Source organism: Eretmochelys imbricata, chromosome 1, assembly GCF_965152235.1.
Source record: "Eretmochelys imbricata isolate rEreImb1 chromosome 1, rEreImb1.hap1, whole genome shotgun sequence".
Classification (NCBI taxonomy): domain Eukaryota; kingdom Metazoa; phylum Chordata; order Testudines; family Cheloniidae; genus Eretmochelys; species Eretmochelys imbricata.
In genome coordinates this window covers 298,747,668-298,766,445 of record NC_135572.1, presented here as the reverse complement: position 1 = coordinate 298,766,445, position 18,778 = coordinate 298,747,668, and the positions used below count along the sequence as shown (strand labels likewise).

At 41.4% G+C, this 18,778-nt stretch overlaps 1 protein-coding gene across 2 annotated transcripts in view; it reads right to left on the bottom strand.

Moving 5' to 3' along the window:
• PPM1H (protein phosphatase, Mg2+/Mn2+ dependent 1H) overlaps window positions 1-18,778 on the bottom strand; it is a 210,611-nt gene that overhangs the window by 57,825 nt on the left and 134,008 nt on the right. For both annotated transcript variants that reach the window (XR_013347901.1, XM_077833569.1), the window contains exon 4: window positions 13,730-13,842. Coding sequence is in view for 1 of the 2 variants with exons in the window: in XM_077833569.1 (XP_077689695.1) it covers window positions 13,730-13,842 (113 nt within the window). In the remaining variant the exon portion in view is untranslated. The remainder of the gene's footprint in view (window positions 1-13,729; window positions 13,843-18,778) is intronic.

Genomic DNA, 18,778 nt, shown 5'->3' with positions numbered 1-18,778 from the left:
AAAAGATTTTATAATCTTTAAATCTGCCCATCTAGATTAGAGTATTTTAAAATTGGAACACTTGGTGCTGTATTGATTTTCCTCCTTTTTTGCCATTACATTATGCATACATAAGTTATTGTCATTTGAATTCAAGTCTTTACAGTTCTAACATCATATTGATCCCTCCTTCTATGATCCTTTATGCCCTTTTTACTTGTGCTATTCAAATCTTAATTCCTTTGATAATTTGATCCGTTTGTTGACTGCTACCCTACATTGGGTATCCTAATGGCACTGAAAAGCCATCAAAAGTATATTGTATACACAAACACTTTGATGAACCTTAAATGGAGATTCAAAAAACAGACCCTCCTTGGAAAACACCCCTTAAAGCGCTGCTTTTCACAATTAGGTCTATGGCATAACTACAATACATCACGTCCCCATGAGTCATTTCATGCTATATTGGGTGAATGTAACCTCCAAATCACTAGCTAATATGCAAATATAGCAATGACGTATTGAAACGATGGAAGGGGCAAATGGGCTGGGTGGGATTGTAGGGCTTATGTGGAAATGAACAGGGACGCATGGAGAGGTTGAATCTGTGTTGCAGAGAATGCAGAAATGAGGGGCTTCAGTTGCAAGGGGTCTGTAAGGGGTGGAAAATGGGGGGGGAATAGTTTTGACAGAGACTATGAGCTTATTGCTCTTGGTTTTTCTGAATTCCACATGCAAATGATGCTACAGGTTTATTAGTGGAAGTTAGAGGGGAAAACATAGAAACCCACCCTACAGCATCACATTTACTTCATGAAAGCTAAGAATACCATTGCTACTAATATCAGAAATTCCATTTATTTTCTGTGTGGGGAGGGATTCCCTTGGTGGTAATAATTCAATCATTTTAAAATGGGGAGAACACTGGGGAGAAATTTTGGCAGAATCTTTTTCTAAATATAGTTTAAACTAGTTATGGGTCTGCCTGTCATCTCCCCCGCTCCCCACCCCCATTCCAGTCCGGTAAAAATGACTTGGTGGAAGTCACAATTAGGCTTCGCAGTATGCCCAGAAGTTCAACACCTTCATTTGCAAAACCGAAATAAGAACAGCACTGACTGTTTTGTGTGCGTGCAGCTTTGCTTTATTTTTTGCTAATGGTTAATTTAATGTGGCTTTGAAACAGAGACAACTGCTCAAATACATTAGCCAGTTTTCATAACCCTTTCTTCTGTAATTTGATTCATGAGTATCGGTTTGACACAGTTTGAAGGGTCTAGGGTTTCAGTATGTTGATAAATAGTCTGTATTGAGCCATGCTAGAATAATCAAAAGACATTAACAGAATTTATCTTAAAAGAATGAATCAGAAAGATTCTATGGATCCTAAATTTGGTCTAAAGGAGCTATTGTTAAAGTCAATGGAAGCATCACACACATCAATACTATTGTTAGACTATTAACTTATGAGTTCTACTGTTTTTAAAAAAAACCTGCCATTTAAGAGGAGATCTATAGTAAAACACATTTTAGGGCTCAGGTCCTGGAAGACACTGGAATATTTCCTATTTAAGTTTGATGGCTGTCTCATGCATGTATCTGAGGGCAGAATTGAGCCCTAAGGGACTAATATTGCGCACACAGAATGAAATTTTAAGGTAGGAAAGCCAGGGCGTTTCATGCGCCTAGCTTGTTTTGACTAGGTATTACAGCCATATGGTGTGAAACAGTCCAGCCCAGCATGAGAACCTTGGAACAATCAAAGCAAAAATGCTTCTAGGATGGTACAGAGCCTAAGTCCTGAATTCCCTTGAATTTTATTCACATTAAATACAAAAATCTAGAATTTATCTTAACATGTGAGAGAGATGCAACTGCACATAAGAATAAAATGGCTTGGACTGAGGGACTAGATAGCTCAAGAGATTAGAAATGGGACAGTCAGGCTTTCACTTCTAGGTCATCGGCTTGAATTCAGCTCAGATCAATAGTAGTACTCAATATCCCATTTCCACTCTCGCAAGCTATCCAGTACTCAGTCCAAGCCATTTAACAGCTACATGTCACTGAAGGTTGTTACTTTCAGTCCACATCACAGATGCTGGCACCACAACTGGCAAGCTTGTTGGCGATCTCACCAAGGAAGCTAAGGATTAAATTTCTGGTCCAGTACTCATTGAAGAAGAAGGGAATCTTTCCAATAAATCCAAAGGATACTGGATCAGTCCTAATTGGGCATGGAGACTGAAGTACCCCGCCATGACCCCTGAAGTACTGATGCTGCCTAAACAGAGTCTGTTCTGTGGACAAGGCCCTCAGTCTCCAGTACGATCAAAATCAGTACTATGGTCACTTTAAAAATGACTTGATTTAAGGGAGCAATTTTGTTGACTAATGTGGGAACTAAGAACATTAAAACAACTATTTTGAAAAGTATAAAATACACATTTCTACAGTGCTGGGGGAACTCAGCTTTTAACTTCATATTTCACATACCAGCAATGCCATGTTATACCATTATTGCTTTCATCACACATGAAGGATGTGTGTGTGAATGTGTGTAATAAAGCACAATGACTTCTGGAAGTGCTAGCTCCCAGAGTATTGTGGGATTGTGGCTATGTGATTTTATACTAGAATTGCAACTGTCTGAATACTTATGTTTTGGAGGCTGTCCTAGAAGCAAGCCTCTTTAAGGGAATAGCTAGATAGAAAACTACTGGATTTGGAGAAGCTATTGTTCCCACAGCCCATCTGGTTCGCTATATTTAATGCTGACATTTTAATTTTAACTACACTAGTGAAACATTATAGTACAGCCAGAGGGCGAAGTTGCTATATGAGGCTCGGTGATTCACGTTTGTATGGAATGATTATGTCAACACTAACAGAATATTCCTTGATGACAAGGTTACTTCAGATCCATAGCAATCATTAATTTATACCAGCTATGAAGAAATTAAAAAAAGCACTTACTGCAGGAAATGAAATAAGAAGTGTCAAATACCTTAGGCCCCAAATTGTATTTACTTTTAAAGTTCACTTCTCTTCCAGCTTATTGGCTTTGTGCTGTTCCCCGCCCAGAAAAACACCACTTCATCCCAGAGCAATTAAATAAATGGAACAAAAACTGTTCATATATTTTAAGGGAAGTGGGATCATTAGATCACTATTAGACTCCTTTATTATACAAACCATAGAATTTCATCCAGTTACACCTGTATTGAGCCCAATAACTTGTATTCTTAGCATAGACCCTACATAAATAATACTGTGAAATTCCACCATGTGCTTTTCATAGCATGTCTACATGGATTTTACAAATACGGACAGTTAGTTTTAATAGCTAGAGCTGGTAGAAATAGACAGAAAAATATGTATTTAAGAAATAAAAACCAGTTCAAGTATTCAAAATTGGATGAACCAAAACCTGTTATTGCTACCTCTTTTCTGACCAGGCTAATCTATGGAACATATTGCCTGATCCAATAAACCCCCCAGCCCCGAAAAGCCATACAACTGATGTGCCTGAGTGTCCATGCTTAAGGTCGTACAGAGGGAAATCCCAGCAATATTGCATTTACCTAATGGTTGGATGGGCCAAAGCCTAGTGCACAAGTATATGAAGGGAAACATCCACAGGTTGGAAGCGTAAGAGGAGTACATGTGATTCTTCAGAAAATGTTTCCATTTTTATTTCAGTTTGACTCAACTGTGCATTTCATTATGGCCAACTGAATGATCTCTGAGCATGTGAGCACTGTGTCCAATCCATTCTCACATATATTTAAAGTTCTGTTTATTTGTCATATTCAGAGTCAATACCCTAAAGCAATGGTTGGGGCAAGATTTTTACTTTCTGGCTTTAAATTGAATGGTTCATGAGGCAACAAAAATAGGTAACTGGTCACTGCATTTCAGTGTTGTTCCTGCTACTAAGGATTATGAGGAAAATCAATCTTTTATCCCTTAAAAATGTATAAAACACCTTTTATATAAAAATGTGAGAGCGAATGCATGCACAGAGCAGAGGAGTCCCCCTTTAAGAGGAGGCAATCATCTGGGAACTGCCAGGCTTCCTTTCTTGTAAAAAACATAGAAAAGAGGAAAACTCATGCATTTTAGAGAAAGTCATTGTTGGTTACTCTCATTTAATCATAAAGAGAAAGGAACACTTTAGTGAATAAGGTCAAAAGTGTAATTTCACTGCTGTCGTGGGTCTATTGGGAATCTAGTGTTCAAAACAAAAAAGGCATCTCCTACTGTTAAGAGTATTCATGGGACCCCCTGATTCCATTACACACTTTTTCAGCCGAAAATGATTTGAAACGCAACATTAAACTGAACATTTCTACAATGGAGGATAAAATCTGGTAGAGGTGACAAAGAGAAACCATTTGGAAAACACTTTTTGACAGCGTATATCACTTCCAAGCCACGGGAGGATGTATCCATTTTGTCAAAAGGTGTTGAGCAGCGTGGATTCTGTACCTGTGAACCAGAAGTGTCTGACTCGTCTGAAGAGGTATTAGAAATGTGCCAATGGAAAAGAAAGAGGGATTAGAATGACAGACAGAATAAGGCAAGGTTTTATTATATCCAAAGGGGAACAAAGAAGTAGATTTTAATTAGTTGTGTCACAAAATAGCTGAGAAAAACATGTAAATCCTATAACTGTGGAATTGGTCTAATACTCTAATGGGTATTTTTAAAGAAAGATCAGAAATCACAACTGCTAGTTTCTGTTACACTTAAAACAAATCAGCTATATTTATCTTAACAAATTTCTAATAAATAAAAATGTTTAGAAAATGACCAGAATACAATTGTTTAGATGTTCCCGTATATAAAAGAGAAAAATTGTGTAAGAATTTTGATGGGGTTTAAATATATTAAAACACACAGCCTTTGTTTCATTTACTACTAACTAGACTAGTCTGTTTTTAATATGACACAGATTAATTTCTCAGTCTCTTACTTCAGCTGGCTTCTACAAACATCTTGCTGTATCAGCAACATTCATGGAACCATAGCACCAGCTCTATAATTTTACAGATTAAGGAGGACCCAGCAGGACACTGAAATAGACCACGGTGTGAAATGTAGTTAGCGGTTAACAAGGATGAGTTCCAATGGTGACATGTCCATTATCAAAACCCACAGGGGGATGAAATCCTGGTCCCAGTGAAGACTATAACAAAACTCCCACAATTCAACAAGAATGTTCCATTTACACTGGAGGCTTCACCCACTCAGATCAGACAAGCTTGCAAATTCCTCCTCTCTTCTCAATGCCCCCCACGAGCATAACATACAATCAACAAAACACAGAATCAGGAAGAGTTAGAGCAGATGAAATCCTTTCTTTCCATCTACTCTCATTTCACAACCTCCTAACCCGGGTTTCTTTACATTCCTTAGTGGCAGCATCAGACCTAACCCTTGCATACATAATTATTCATATACAGATCACAAATACTGGATAATTTCTCTTTCAACTGAACAGAAAAGCTTTTATTTTACAGTAACTCTCACTAGGGAGTACATGCTCCTGGCCCCTCCATTACCTCTTAGGCTAGCTCCCTATGCAGTGGTTAAAGCCGATTGAAACAGGCAGGGGGAGTGCTCACCAACAAACCAAAGAGGAAGGCATCTGCTATAGAGTCCCCTCCTTCCCCTCAATATATCTGATATACAGCTATTTCCTTCTGCATTCCCAGGGTAAGAGAACTGCAGTGAGAAGCCACATGGCTCTGTGACTGTGGAAGAGGTGAGCTTATAAGTCTAGCAGATCTCCCTAAGCACAAGTATACAGCACAATATACAAAATTATTTTCTTTCAAATTGTATGATTTACTCACATTTACTTTTGAATGTTTATTTCACACTCCTTGTAAAGTAAGGCACTCTGGACAAAATAAGGGTTGCTAATATATTTCAAAGCCTCTATTCTGATTGGTTGATTTTTACAAAAAGATGTACACTACTTTTAATGCAGAACAACAATAGCCAAGTAGAAGCTGTTTGCAGTAGAGGAGCAGTCCTTGTGCATTTCAATGGGAGGGCTTTTTCCTCATTCATACTAACACCTGAGTTGATCGGCTTTCTCATTGCCAAAGAGAATAATGAGTATGGATTTTCATACTGAACTCCCCTTGTCCATCAACACCTATCAACACCAGTAAGAGGGGACTCCTAGCTTGTGGGTCCCGCACTTTGCCTTGGTTATTTCTTGTGTGCAGAGGTTACCATGGTTTAGCAGGAATCTCCAGAAGTTGAAGTTGTTGGAATTGAAGGGAAGGTGTCTGGGAAGTTATACAGAGTTTGATTATCAACTTCTATACCAGGATTGTATACAGGTATACATGCAGGTATACAGAATGAATAATTATGGCTGAGGTCAATAGATGTTATCTGCATGAACCATAGTCAACTCTGCAAGTACACTATCCAACACAGGCTGACTAATTCAGACTGCCTTTCACAATTAATAGATTTTTTAAAAATGATTCCAATAGTGAATTTGTCTTCTTCAGCATGAGTCTTCTCCAGGCTAGTCTCACTGGCCTTTTGATTGCAAAAGCTGCTCCCTGGAGGTATTCTTCTGATGATGTTCATCTCAGCTTGGAAGAGACGACCAAGCGGGAGTCCAAAGGCTTGGTAAGTGGACTGGATATCTCAGAGACACCAATGTGCGTGACAACCCACCTAAACAAGTAATCTCATCTCATCTCAGTGGAAGTCTCCATTCCTTGACATAGGAATATCTTGGCAATAATATCTGCCTGATCTTATGGGAAGAGTTTTCATCTAGGGTTCCTGCACATATACACACTCAGAGTTGATGAGGAACCTCTGTCTCTAGTAAAGCTCTAAGAAACTAGAAACTGGACTCAAGGTATTTTAGCTAGATGCTGATGAGCTGTAACTGGTTAAGTTACCTGAAAAGCCTGTGGAGTCCAAGGGCCAGGAGAAGTTGAAAGAGGCTTCCAGCAAAGCACGGTTCTCAACAGACTTGAGGTACACTCCAAGTGAATCTGGAAAGCTTCCCTCTAGACTCTCTCCTACTTGATATGCCTCAGCATTGGTTCTGAAAATATTTAGGAAGAATCCACAAGAGCCTTCTTTGTGTGATCTGTCAAAAAGACACAGGTGGATATATAAGTCCTCTCATAGAAATGAATGAGCTTTGGAGAAGAGGTAAGAAGGCTGCTTTTTCTTCAAAGGAATCCTTGCATGGGATGGACTCTAGTCTTCTTTTTCATTCAGCTTTGTCTTTAATCCCAATTCCTTTCTCTTTAACTCTCCTGACCTGCTGATACAGGCCTCTGTGCCTCTTCATTGCAAAATGAATCATTGTAGGCAGTCACTCAGTTAGATATAATGCACCCGTCTTCTGAAACCCATTGTCCACTGAGATCAGGAAAGTCTCTGCTTTCTCACCACTAAATGTAAAGGCTTATTTCTTGTCAACTACTTTTATTTACTTTTAAATTAAAGTAATCATTAAAGGAGGATAGCCAATTATGGTATTATTCAAAATCACTTCCAACAGCTTCATTAGGATAAAATGGTGTAAAACCTGAAGTTGCTGCTGTTCTTTTTAACCTTTCTTTTTCAATTCTAACTTCTCCTTGCACAAAGAGGATGGAAAACAGGGAGCAACAGTGACTCCCACATGCATACAAGCCAGGCTTCCAAAGCAAGGGAGGCAAAAAGAAAAAATGGAGAGAATGTGGGATTTGCTTTTATGTTCCCAGTGTGAATGACAGTACATTTATTTCCATGACTTTCTGCTGAGTGAAGACAGACTGTTCTGCACATCAGACTGTAGCTGGAGCAGAGAGAGAAATTTAAAATTTATTTTTAAACACCAGCTTTGTTTTAAAAGGGTAGGTTCAATCCAGTCTGCTGACAGACTCACTTGAGCTGGATGGGCTGAAGCTGCTGGTTGCCAGCTAGGCAACTGAAGGTTTCAGTATCTTCAGTGGTTTTTGCACCTCAGTTGTGGTCCCAGTAAGGTTTAATAATCTAAAAAGGGCACAGATAGTTTGACCAAAATAGGACCTACAACTATTTTTAATAATGAACTTGGTAAGAGAGCATCCTGAAGATTCTAAATAGCCATAGATTTTAAAGAAAAGGCACAATCCTGTCACGTAGAAATTTTTAAGGTTCTAATTAGAAAAAGGCTTACACAGAACAAATGGCTTAGATCTCGTCTGCTCCCCGTGCAGGAAGACTTAAGCACGGATGCTATTCCAAACGCTTTGTGGATTTTTTGCTGAGTCAGCACAGTGACCTTGGACAAGTCAGATAATTTCTCTGAGTCTCAGTCTCCTAACCCATGAAATAGGGATAATGATACTTCCGTTTTGTAAAGCACTTTGGGATCTATGGACTCTCAGAGTGAAGTATGATTATTATTGCTGATTATTATTATTGTTCTAGTGGTACATAAATAAGAAGGTTAAAACAGCCATGCAGATTAATCATTAATAAAAAGGACAAAGTAAATCCAGATTAGCTAATAGGGAATGAAAAAAATCAGAAGAGAAAGATAAGATTATTTTACAGGTTTCTTAAATACTATTATAAATAGGTATACAGGTATACCAAATTCATGGTCCATTTTGGTCAATTTCACAGTCATAGGATTTTAACAATCGTGAATGTCATTATTTCAGGTATTTAAATCTGAAATTTAACGGGGTTGTAATTTTAGGGGTCCTGACCCAAACAGGAGTTGTGGGGGAGTCACAAGGTTAGCGTAGTGGAGGTTGTGGTATTGCTGTCCTTACTTCTGCGCTGCTATTGGCAGCGGCGCTGTCTTCAGAGCTGGGTGGCTAGAGAGCAGCGGCTGCTAGCCGGGAGCCCATCTCTGAAGGCAGACCTGCTGCTGGCAGCTGCACAGAACTAAGCGTGGCATGGTATGGTATTGCCATCTTTACTTGTGAACTGCTGCCGGCCGGGCACTTCCTTCAGAGCCGGGTGTCTGGCCGACAGCGGCCACTCTCTGGCCACCCAGTTCTGAAGGCAGTGCAGAAGTAAGGGTGGCAATAACTGCAACCTCCCCTAAAACAACCTTGGGACCCCCCCCCCCCACAACTCCCTTTTGAGTCAGGACCTCCAATTTGAGAAACGCTTGACTCCCCCGCGAAAACTGTACAGTACAGGGTAAAAGCAAACGAAAGACCAGATTTCAGAGGAGACCATCAGATTTCATGGTCCGTGACGTGTTTTTCATGGCTGTGACTTTGGTAGGGTCCTAATTATAAACCGTAAAGAGTAAAACAAAAATATTACGAGACTAGGCAAATTGCCTCCCCATGCTTTATTTTTAAATAGGCATGTGGATGGAAGGAAAAATCATACTGCTAAAACTGTCCTGAGCAGTGCAGTCACAGTGAACCACACCAACGTCCTGGGATTTTTGCTCCTTCAATTCTCCCTTTTTAAAAATTGTTTACATTATAGCACGGTGCTTCCCTGCCTCTCTCATCTAGTTTGTACAACCATTAACTCTAAAAGTGAACTTCTCTTCTGAGGACTATTAATGATTACAGTGATGAAATGAGAGCAAGCAGGTGTGACCCAGAAGGGAAAGGAGAGGAAACTCGGTGAGTTCCAAAGTTGGTATTGGGAGAAGGTAGCTTCAACTTCAACCAGTAATAAAGAAGACTTCAACATTGTATTCATTATTTTATTTTTCTCCTCTTTTGTGAATGGCAAGAAGTGGGGATACGACAAACTTAGTTTCAAACAGTGGTGAGATTGATTATTCTTAACCCAAATGTGAATACCCTGTGTAAAGCAGCTACCCAGCACGTTACTGTCATCTAACTATCTGAAGTACATTAGAAAAAGGAAGAGATATTTTTTCCCAGAAATCTAGGTATGTCCAACATTTTAAAAAGGAGAGAGCCCTCCATATATAAACGTGAGGGGCGGGGGAGCAAGACAAAATATCAATAAGAAAATCTGATTAAGCAAAGTCAAGTCCAATGACCCTCCAAATTTGTGAAAGCCTTTTAAATTCTCATCCCTTGCTTTGATCCTTTCTTTTGCACACAAATAAAAAAGTTCAAGAATCTATTTGCAGATTAGCCAGAGTTTGGGGACTTTGTGGGGAAACCAATCAGCTTGTCTTTTGTTTCTCAATGGAGTGATAAAAGTGCAGCTGTTGAAAGACTTTATAGCACCACTGCATATAATGCAGCACAAAATGGTGATACTTGCTTTCTCTGATAAAAATGGGTAGATCCATGCTGGGGCCACCATGAAAACTAAAGGAACTTTTGTGGCAAAGAGGGCTAAATCTCTTCATATCACATAAGAGTCACCGGAATGACACTGGGCAACTGTTACACTGAGTCAGCCTGCACTGTACTTGGCTAGTAATCAGCAAAGAACATTTGTCCATTTCCTGGTTTACTAGCCCTCTATTATGTGTGCTAAACTACTGACTGACTTAAAAAACAAACAAACCCAGCAACAACAACAAAAAACCTACCAACGACAAAACAAATTTAACAAGACTTACTATTTTTTTTAAATGAGAAGTTACTCTAACAATACACAATTGAATAATTCTATTTGAATTAAGTGAGCAGTGAACATTTACTGTCTTTTACAAAGCAACTCTTCAGATACTCTAGCCTGATGACTATAGAATGTGTATGTCACACTGGTATGCAAAGTGCAATGTAATAGACTGAGACCAATATAAATTGGAAACTTTATTTATTGAATACAAGATCAATAGTCCTGCAGTCAGCAACCCAGATAACCTTGCATGAACGTTGCTGAATATCCTTCCTGCCAGCACTCATTTCACACAGTGTTTGAAGGGAACCAAATAAATGGCTTGACCTTGGGACCTGTACCTTTAAAAGGAAAGCACTGAAAGACTCTTTTCATTTTCCCTTCCCCCATGGAGGAGACAGTGTGCCAAGTGGGCTGATGGTTAGCTTAGAGAGAGACACACACATTAAAAATCTTTGGCCAAGGTTCAGATATAGATTTTCACTGTACAAGAAGGTATATTTATGACAGAATCTAAGAATGACCAGGCCCACCAATTAGAGAGTGGAAGTGTCTCTCTCAGTAGTTTATCAGACTGTGAAGATGTCACCTCATTTTTAGTGGGATGCAGATATCATGTGCAGTTACTGTAGAACTGTGACTCCTTGGTTAGCAAAAAATTTAATTATATCATTGATATTAGCATTATCTGCTAAGGCCGCAACATCATGCTCTGTAAGAGTACATCACAAAACCTAGAATTAGCACAGGTTTCCTCCCTTCCACCCCCAACTGAAAACGCTCAGCTTGAGTAAGCCTAGTTGTCCATGCAGAAGTGAGCTAGGGCTGTACCAGAGGACTGCCTGCTGGTAATTTAGTAATATGGTAATTAAAGTCTTTTCATGATGTAATTACATATCAACTACAAAAGGACAGCTGCTATACAACAGTGCCAGGGTACATGGCATGAAATGATTAGATTTGAGAAGCTTTAGTGGTTAAACTGAATACCACAGACATAACTCTGAGGTGTAGTTAGCACTGCACAACCCATTATTATTCAAGTCTCACGCAGTCTTTCCTTATTCTCATTGTGATAGTAACAGTTTCCTTCATATACCTTGTTTCTAGGATACCAGAAAGCCTTTTAAAACCCACCTTTGTAAACCCCTGCTGTTTCGAAATTGCACTGAATTTCAAGTCTATGTCTATTTCAGGACAAGAGAGTCTGTTCAAATTAGATCCATCTTGGTACGTATAAACAGTGAGGAGTCCTTGTGGCACCTTAGAGACTAACAAATTTATTTGGGCATAAGCTTTCGTGGGCTATAACCCACTTCATCAGATGCATGGAGTATAGAATACAGTAAGCAGGTATAAATATACAGCACATGAAAAGATGGGAGTTGCCTTGCTATTCAATTAGAAGGACCCCTTCTTGTAAACTTGTTGGGAATGGGCCACATCCACCCTAATTGAATTGGCCTCGTTAACACTGACCCCCCCACTTGGTAAGGCAAGGGGCAGGGCATCAGGCAGAAAGGGCGGGGCTGGGGTCAGCATCCCCCACCAGCCCACCCACACTGCCTGGCCCACGCTGCCCAAGGCTCCAGCGGCGATTTGAAGAGCCCCGGGCCCTTTTAAATTGCTGCCCCCAGGGCAGCTGCTCCTTTTGACCCCCCCGCCCCCACTGGCAAAAGGGGCAACAATATTAAAACTGCAGCAGCACTTTAAGCAGGGCAGCCAACGGGGGGCGGGGTGCAAAAGGGGCAGCGACATTAAAGCACTGCCGTAGCAGCGCTTTCAAGTCAACTGGGTACGGCGGCCACATTTTACCGGTACGCTGTGCTGGCCCATACTGGCTTACTTTCACCCTGGTGCACCCTCACCTTGACTTGATTGCTGTGTGTCCAAGGGGGATTTGAGCTTCACATTTTAGTGTCTTTTATCAACATTAATAGTAATTCAAAAGAAAAGCATGCAATACCTTGTTTCTAATTCAATGTGTGTCTACAAACATCAAGAAGAATCATAGCACTGGCATGCAGAGAACTGGGACAGTGTGCACAAGAGATTACTCTTGCTAGCTGTGAGATTTCTGGGCCTGCTGCCTCCTTAAAAATCTAAGGCTTCTGAGCAGCACTACAGCTGTTCTCTCACTATCTTTGTTAATAGGTGCATATACATAATGAAATTGTGAAAAATATATACTCACAAGCATGCATGTGCACACACAGAAGTCTACATATATATTTTTCTTCTTTTAATAGCTTTCTGTCTAAAATTAGGGCTGTCTACTCCCCTTTTCAGGCCTATGAAGTCTTGCCCCATACCACCCAGAGAATAGCCTTCTTCTCCTTCCTACTTTTCTCAGCTTGTTCTTTCCCAATATGACAGGGCTGCCGCACAAACAGCAAAAAGACCTGAAACCTACAAGAACAGTCTCTCTCTCTTTCTCTAGGGGTCGTGTGGGGAGGAAAGAGAGAGCATTCCAGTATGCTATTGGTTTGACTTACTCAGAAGACTGGAAAAACAGCTTTTTCTCTGGGATATTTCCAGTGGCCAACATTTTATAATAATTATCATTATTATTAAATAAAAGAGGTTAGCTAAATGACCTGAACTTCCGAGGAGTCCATCAAGTTTCAGTCTGAGGGGTAGGTGAATATCTGAATCAGGATTTATTTATTTAATTCTAGCCTCTCCTGTTCAGATGCCCAGTTACAAAAGCACTAACCAAATCTGTCGTAATTGACTGGCTCTGAACCCATCAAGGATTAGCTAGGAGATCTTCCAAGCCTAGGCTGGGGGACAATAGCAACTTCTAGTTCAAACAGTTCCTTCGATTCTCATAAACAGAAACACGAAACCATTTCAAACAGTGGCTAATACAAACCTTGCACTAGAACACACAGTAAATGATTTTTGATTTCATACGGCAGAAGAGCCATTGAGTCATTTAGAGACTGTTAATAAGAACAGCAGCAAATTGAACTTCTCTAAACATCGCTCTTCTCTGACTAGCGGGCTTATATTAGTTTTAATTTCTATTAAATACTTATTGCAACTGTTCAATATAAACAGTAAGGTATATTACTACTATTTGAATTGAGATGCACTCTAATCAAGGATCAGGGCCCCACTGAGCTACTTTGCTAACTGCCTGTTGCAAAGGAAATGATTATTTTTAGGCAAAAAACCCCTAGAGATCCGCTTTGCTTACCTACTGTCGCCAGCATTTGCCACGTAGAGCTTCCCCAGCATATACACAACAACAAGGGCTGTGCAGCCACCAGATATACTGTAAACAGTCCTCTCTCGCTCTATTTGTAAATCCTAAGGAAGACAGAAGAGAGTTTATAAAATAGCTCTGCAACTGGCATTTAGGAAGAGAAGATTTTCATTAAAACCTTACATATTCATATTCCTAAACCAAAAGTCCTGCTGAGTTTGTTTACTTGTTGCTGCCACAACTGTATGTTCAGGAAAACAAATGGAACATCGAAGAGCAATGAATATAGGGCCCAATCCCATTTGTTCCATGGATAAAGTAACCTGGTTAATATCGTGCAAGGCACAGCAGAATGAAGTGTAGTGCTACCCAAGGAGGCCATCCTCTGACTAATATTTGAATGACACTCTGGTTCCTGTTACAGTCACAATTTCTGTTACTGCCTACAAATCAATGTTGAGGAAAAAAACCCAAAAGAAATCAAATCTTACACATTCTTTTGTCAGAGACATACACACATACATATGCTAAAAATGCCTATTTTATATCACTTTGCCATAGAAAAGTTTTAAGTTGATATCCCTCCACCCCCCATGGATTTTTGCATTTTTAGCAAGCTTTACAGTATTGCAAAGGAAGCAGAAATTTTTCACCATCAAAATAATTTTAACTCATATATTAAAGTGGATTTTCAAGGCATTTCCAAGTACATTAAAATGGTTTTATTCCCTGGCTTTTTATAATGATCCTTTTAAAATCTGAAATCAATGTCTGTTTCCCTTACTCACTTTCAGTTTGTCATGCACATGCTTTGGGTCTGTAAGGATGTTGGCATTTATGTTTTATTTTATTTTAATAAGATGACTTCAAAAGTATTTGTTATGATGCAAAAGAGGGATTACTACAATGAGCCTGATTTTTCAGAGAGTGTCTACACTACAAAATTATGTTGACATAAGTTATGTCCATGTGCAGACACCACAGTAATTAAATCATTTTTGTGTGTCCACATTATGTTCGTGTCAGCAGTGCACGTCCTCACTACCTGCACCGATATAAGTGCCAAGAGCAGTGCACCTGTGCACAGCTATCTCACTGTGCAACCTGCCACCATCTAGTGCAGGGTGTTTTGGGAAGGGTTTGCAATGCCTCATGGGGGCAAACAAGTTGCACAGGGGTGCCTGGAAACATGATTTCAACAGTCCATAATACAGTTTTCTCTATCTCATAATGTTTCCCGTCTCTTTTCTAAAGCCCCGTACACCTGTGTGCATGCCATCTGAGTGAGGAGAAGCATGGATCCTGCACAGCTCTGTACTACTGTGATGAGTGTTGCAAGTAAGGGATGTCTGATCCTGCAGTATTTGCAGTGTCAGCAGAGGAGCCTTGGGGGACATGACAATTCCTTAGAGGCTAGATTGCTGTGGGACACAGGAAGAAATAATTCAAGGTTGTTGGCTGTGTTCACAGAGCAGCTTAAGATGGTGGAGCACTGGTTCTGGGCCCAAGAAACAAGCACTAACTGGTGGGACCACATTGTCATGCAGGTTTGTGATGACAAGCGGTGGTTGCAGAACTGTTGGGATGTGCAAGGCCACGTTTCCGGATCTGCGCGTAGAGCTTTCGCCTGCCCTCTGGGTCAGTGACACCATAACAAGAGCTGCACTGACAGTGGAGAACGAGATGGCGATCACTGTGGGGAAGTCTGTAATGCCAGATTGCTACCAATCAGTCAGGAATCAACTGGAGTTGGGAAAACCACCAGGAGGGTTGCTGTGATGCAAGCATCCAGGGCCATTAATCACATCTTGCTACAGAGGACTGACACTCTGGGCAACGTGCAGGACATAGTGGATCATTTTGCAGTAATGGGGTTCCCGAACTGTGGTGGGGCAACAGATGGCACACACATCCCTATTTTGGCACCAGACCACCTTGCCACAGAGAACACCAACAGAAAGGGCTACTTTTGTGTGGTACTGGAAGCACGGGTGGATCACTGGGGACTTTTTACCAACATCAACGTGGGCTGGTCAGGGGAGGTGCATGACACACGCATCTTTAAGAACACAGGCCTGTTCAGAAAGTTGCAAGCGGGGACTTTCTTTCCAGACCAGAGGCCTATCACTGTGGATGTTGAAATGCTAATAGTGATCCCTTACTCCTGTGGCTCACGAAGCTCACGAGCGCTTCAACTACAGGCTCAGTAGGTGCAGAATGACAGCTGAATGTGCCTTGGGCTGTTTGAAAGGCCGCTGGCACAGTCTACTCATGAGATTAGACTTCAGTGAAAAAATATCCCAATGGTTATAGCTGGCTGCTGTGTCTTTCATAATATTTGTGAAGCAAAGGGAGAGAAGTTTCCAGCCTAGTGAAGCGGCTGTCTGCTGATTTTGAGCAGCCAGATACCAGAGCTTTAAGAAGAGCTCAACGTGGAGCCATATGGCTCATGGAGGCTTGGAAATACCACTTTAATACTGAGCCACAGTAACGTGTGCTATTTTAACGTGCTCTGCCTTGCATTGCTTTTTGGCACCCCAGTATGAACCTTGTAATGAGTGCCGTGTGTGCAGCAATATAACATTGCATATGCACCTATTGCTATTAACTGTGAATGATGTCAGCCCCAACCAGCATACGCTGTAAATTAACAAAGATGAATTAAGTTTCCATAAATAGACTTTTATTATAAACCCATGCAAACAGACATGTTTATAATTGAATTAAACTTTATAAATACAGGGGAAAGAACTATTAAAGGAGAAAGAACAGTCATTTCCATTTCACAAACACGTACACCAACCATGTCTCTCACAGGTCAATGCACGTGCTGCTGTGATTGCCTGCACTCTCCCCCAGGGTGGAGTAGTAGGCATAGTGCAGGGGCCTCGGACGCCGCATGGAATGCAGTTCTCTGTGGGCTGCAGAGGGATGCAAGCATGGAACTGTTGAATCTGAAGGTCCACAAGAGTCTACAGCATGTTCTGTTTGCTGCTTGAAAAGTGCTAGCATCTGCTGCTTCATGTCCCTCTCTGCTCTCTTTTCCACTCAGTCCCTGTCCATGCTGCCCACAAGGGTATCCAAAGCAGCAGAGGCTTGCAGGATCTCTTGGAACATGCCGTTCTCCATCCTCTTCCTTCTCCTCCTCATCTGGCTGCACCGCTCTGCTGGTGCAGATGCAGAGATCTGCAAGACCACATTTCCAGCTGCAAAAGATACCATGCACAGAGGTACTGTTGTGAGTGTATTCACAAGATAAATTGAAACTTGGTATACTGAACTCACTCCCTTTTATCCACACAAGTTGCAAACACAACATTCTCACTTCTTTCTGGGATTCATGAAGCAGAGTGGCAGTCCCAGTGATGGTGAGTACAGCCCAGGAGGGAGGGGGTAAGTTGGGAAAATAAGGGGCAGGGATAGTTCATGGGCATGAGTATATGTGTATAGGACAACTGAGCTGAATACTTGCACTGTTTTCCACAGGTGGTGGGGATTTTAGCTGAACTTCCACTGAAAGGGAACAGCTCCTGCAGGCATCCAGCTGCAGATCGTGGCCATATGCTGCTAGCCTGCATGCTGCAATGGTGCCTACTGAAATAATTGTTGAGTGGTGTGGGAAAGTGTCCTACCATGGCAGGAGAAATAAGGCAGCCCTCCCCCAGAAATCTTTGGCAGAGGATTGCAGACTGCCTTCACAAAAGTTTCCTTGAGATCTCTATGAAGGATTCATGGGACATCCCGGTGCACACAAACAAACTATTCTGCAGTACCCCCTCTGCCTAACTTTAGAGGGGAAGTAGAGCTGCTATCTGCTTCTCACTCTACTGTTGATTTCACTATCTCTTCCAGCATAAGTTTAAAAAAAAAAAAAAAAGTAAATGAATGGATGTGTCCCTGCAATATCAAAGCAAATAGTATATTTACCAGAGGTTCCTTTCCTTGTATCAGGCTCACCTGTGCTGGACTGTAGGGACTGTCCGGACTGTCCAGAAGTCAAAAAGAAGCTCCTGGCTTGACGTGCCACTGGATCCCCTGTCCTCCATACTCCTACTCCTCCTCACTGTTCACAGCTGGGGCCTGTGACTTGGGCTTCCTGAAGTACCCATGGTGCTCTTGGGGGTGGTGGTGATGTCTCCACCAAGGATGGCCTGCAGATTTTTGTAAAAGTGGCAGGTCTGTGGCTCTGCACAGAATGCCTGTTCGCCTCCCTGGCTTTCTGGTACACCTGTCGCAGCTCCTTGGCTTTCACACGGCACTGCTGTGGGTCCCTCTTATAGCCCTTCTCCTCCATGCCCCGAGTGATCAGCTTGTAAATAATGATGTTTGCACAGCTGGATTAGATCTGTGCCTGCACAGCCTCTTCTCCCCACAGATCCACCACCTCCTGTGTACTCCAGGCAGAAGCGCGTCTGCAGCGTGTAGGCAGCATGGTCAGCTGAGCAGTTGCTAGGTGACCTCTCCACGCTGAGCAACCAGGAAAGAAATTTCAAAAATTCACGGGAGTTTAAAGGGGAGGGAAGTGTACCTGGCTGCTGGGCAGCGGAGTTCAAAACAGTGACCAGAGTGGTCATGCTGAGGCATTGGAGGACACCTCCTGGAAGCCACTAAAGTCAATGTATGTAATGCAGTGTCTACACTGACACTGCATTGACCTAATTACACCAACATAAGCACTACGCCTCTCACGGAGCTGGAGTTATTTAGTGGGTGCAGTGTGCAAGTCACATCGGTGGGAGTGACATTTTAGTGTAGGCACTCAGAGTTAGGTCTATGTAAGCTGCTTTGCACTGACCAGGACTGAGAATCTGGCCCTTAATAGTTTAGACTCCAAAAACAGAAGGGACCACTCTAGACTGACCTCCTGCATAACAGGCCATAGAACTTCCCCGAATTAATTCCTGTTTGAGAATCTCTCTCAGAAATGCCAGGGATGGAAAATCTACCACAACTGTTGGTAAAATTGTTCCAAGAGTTTAGTTATCTCCACTGTTAAAAAAGTACACCTTCTTTACCATCTGAATTTGTTTCACTTCCAGA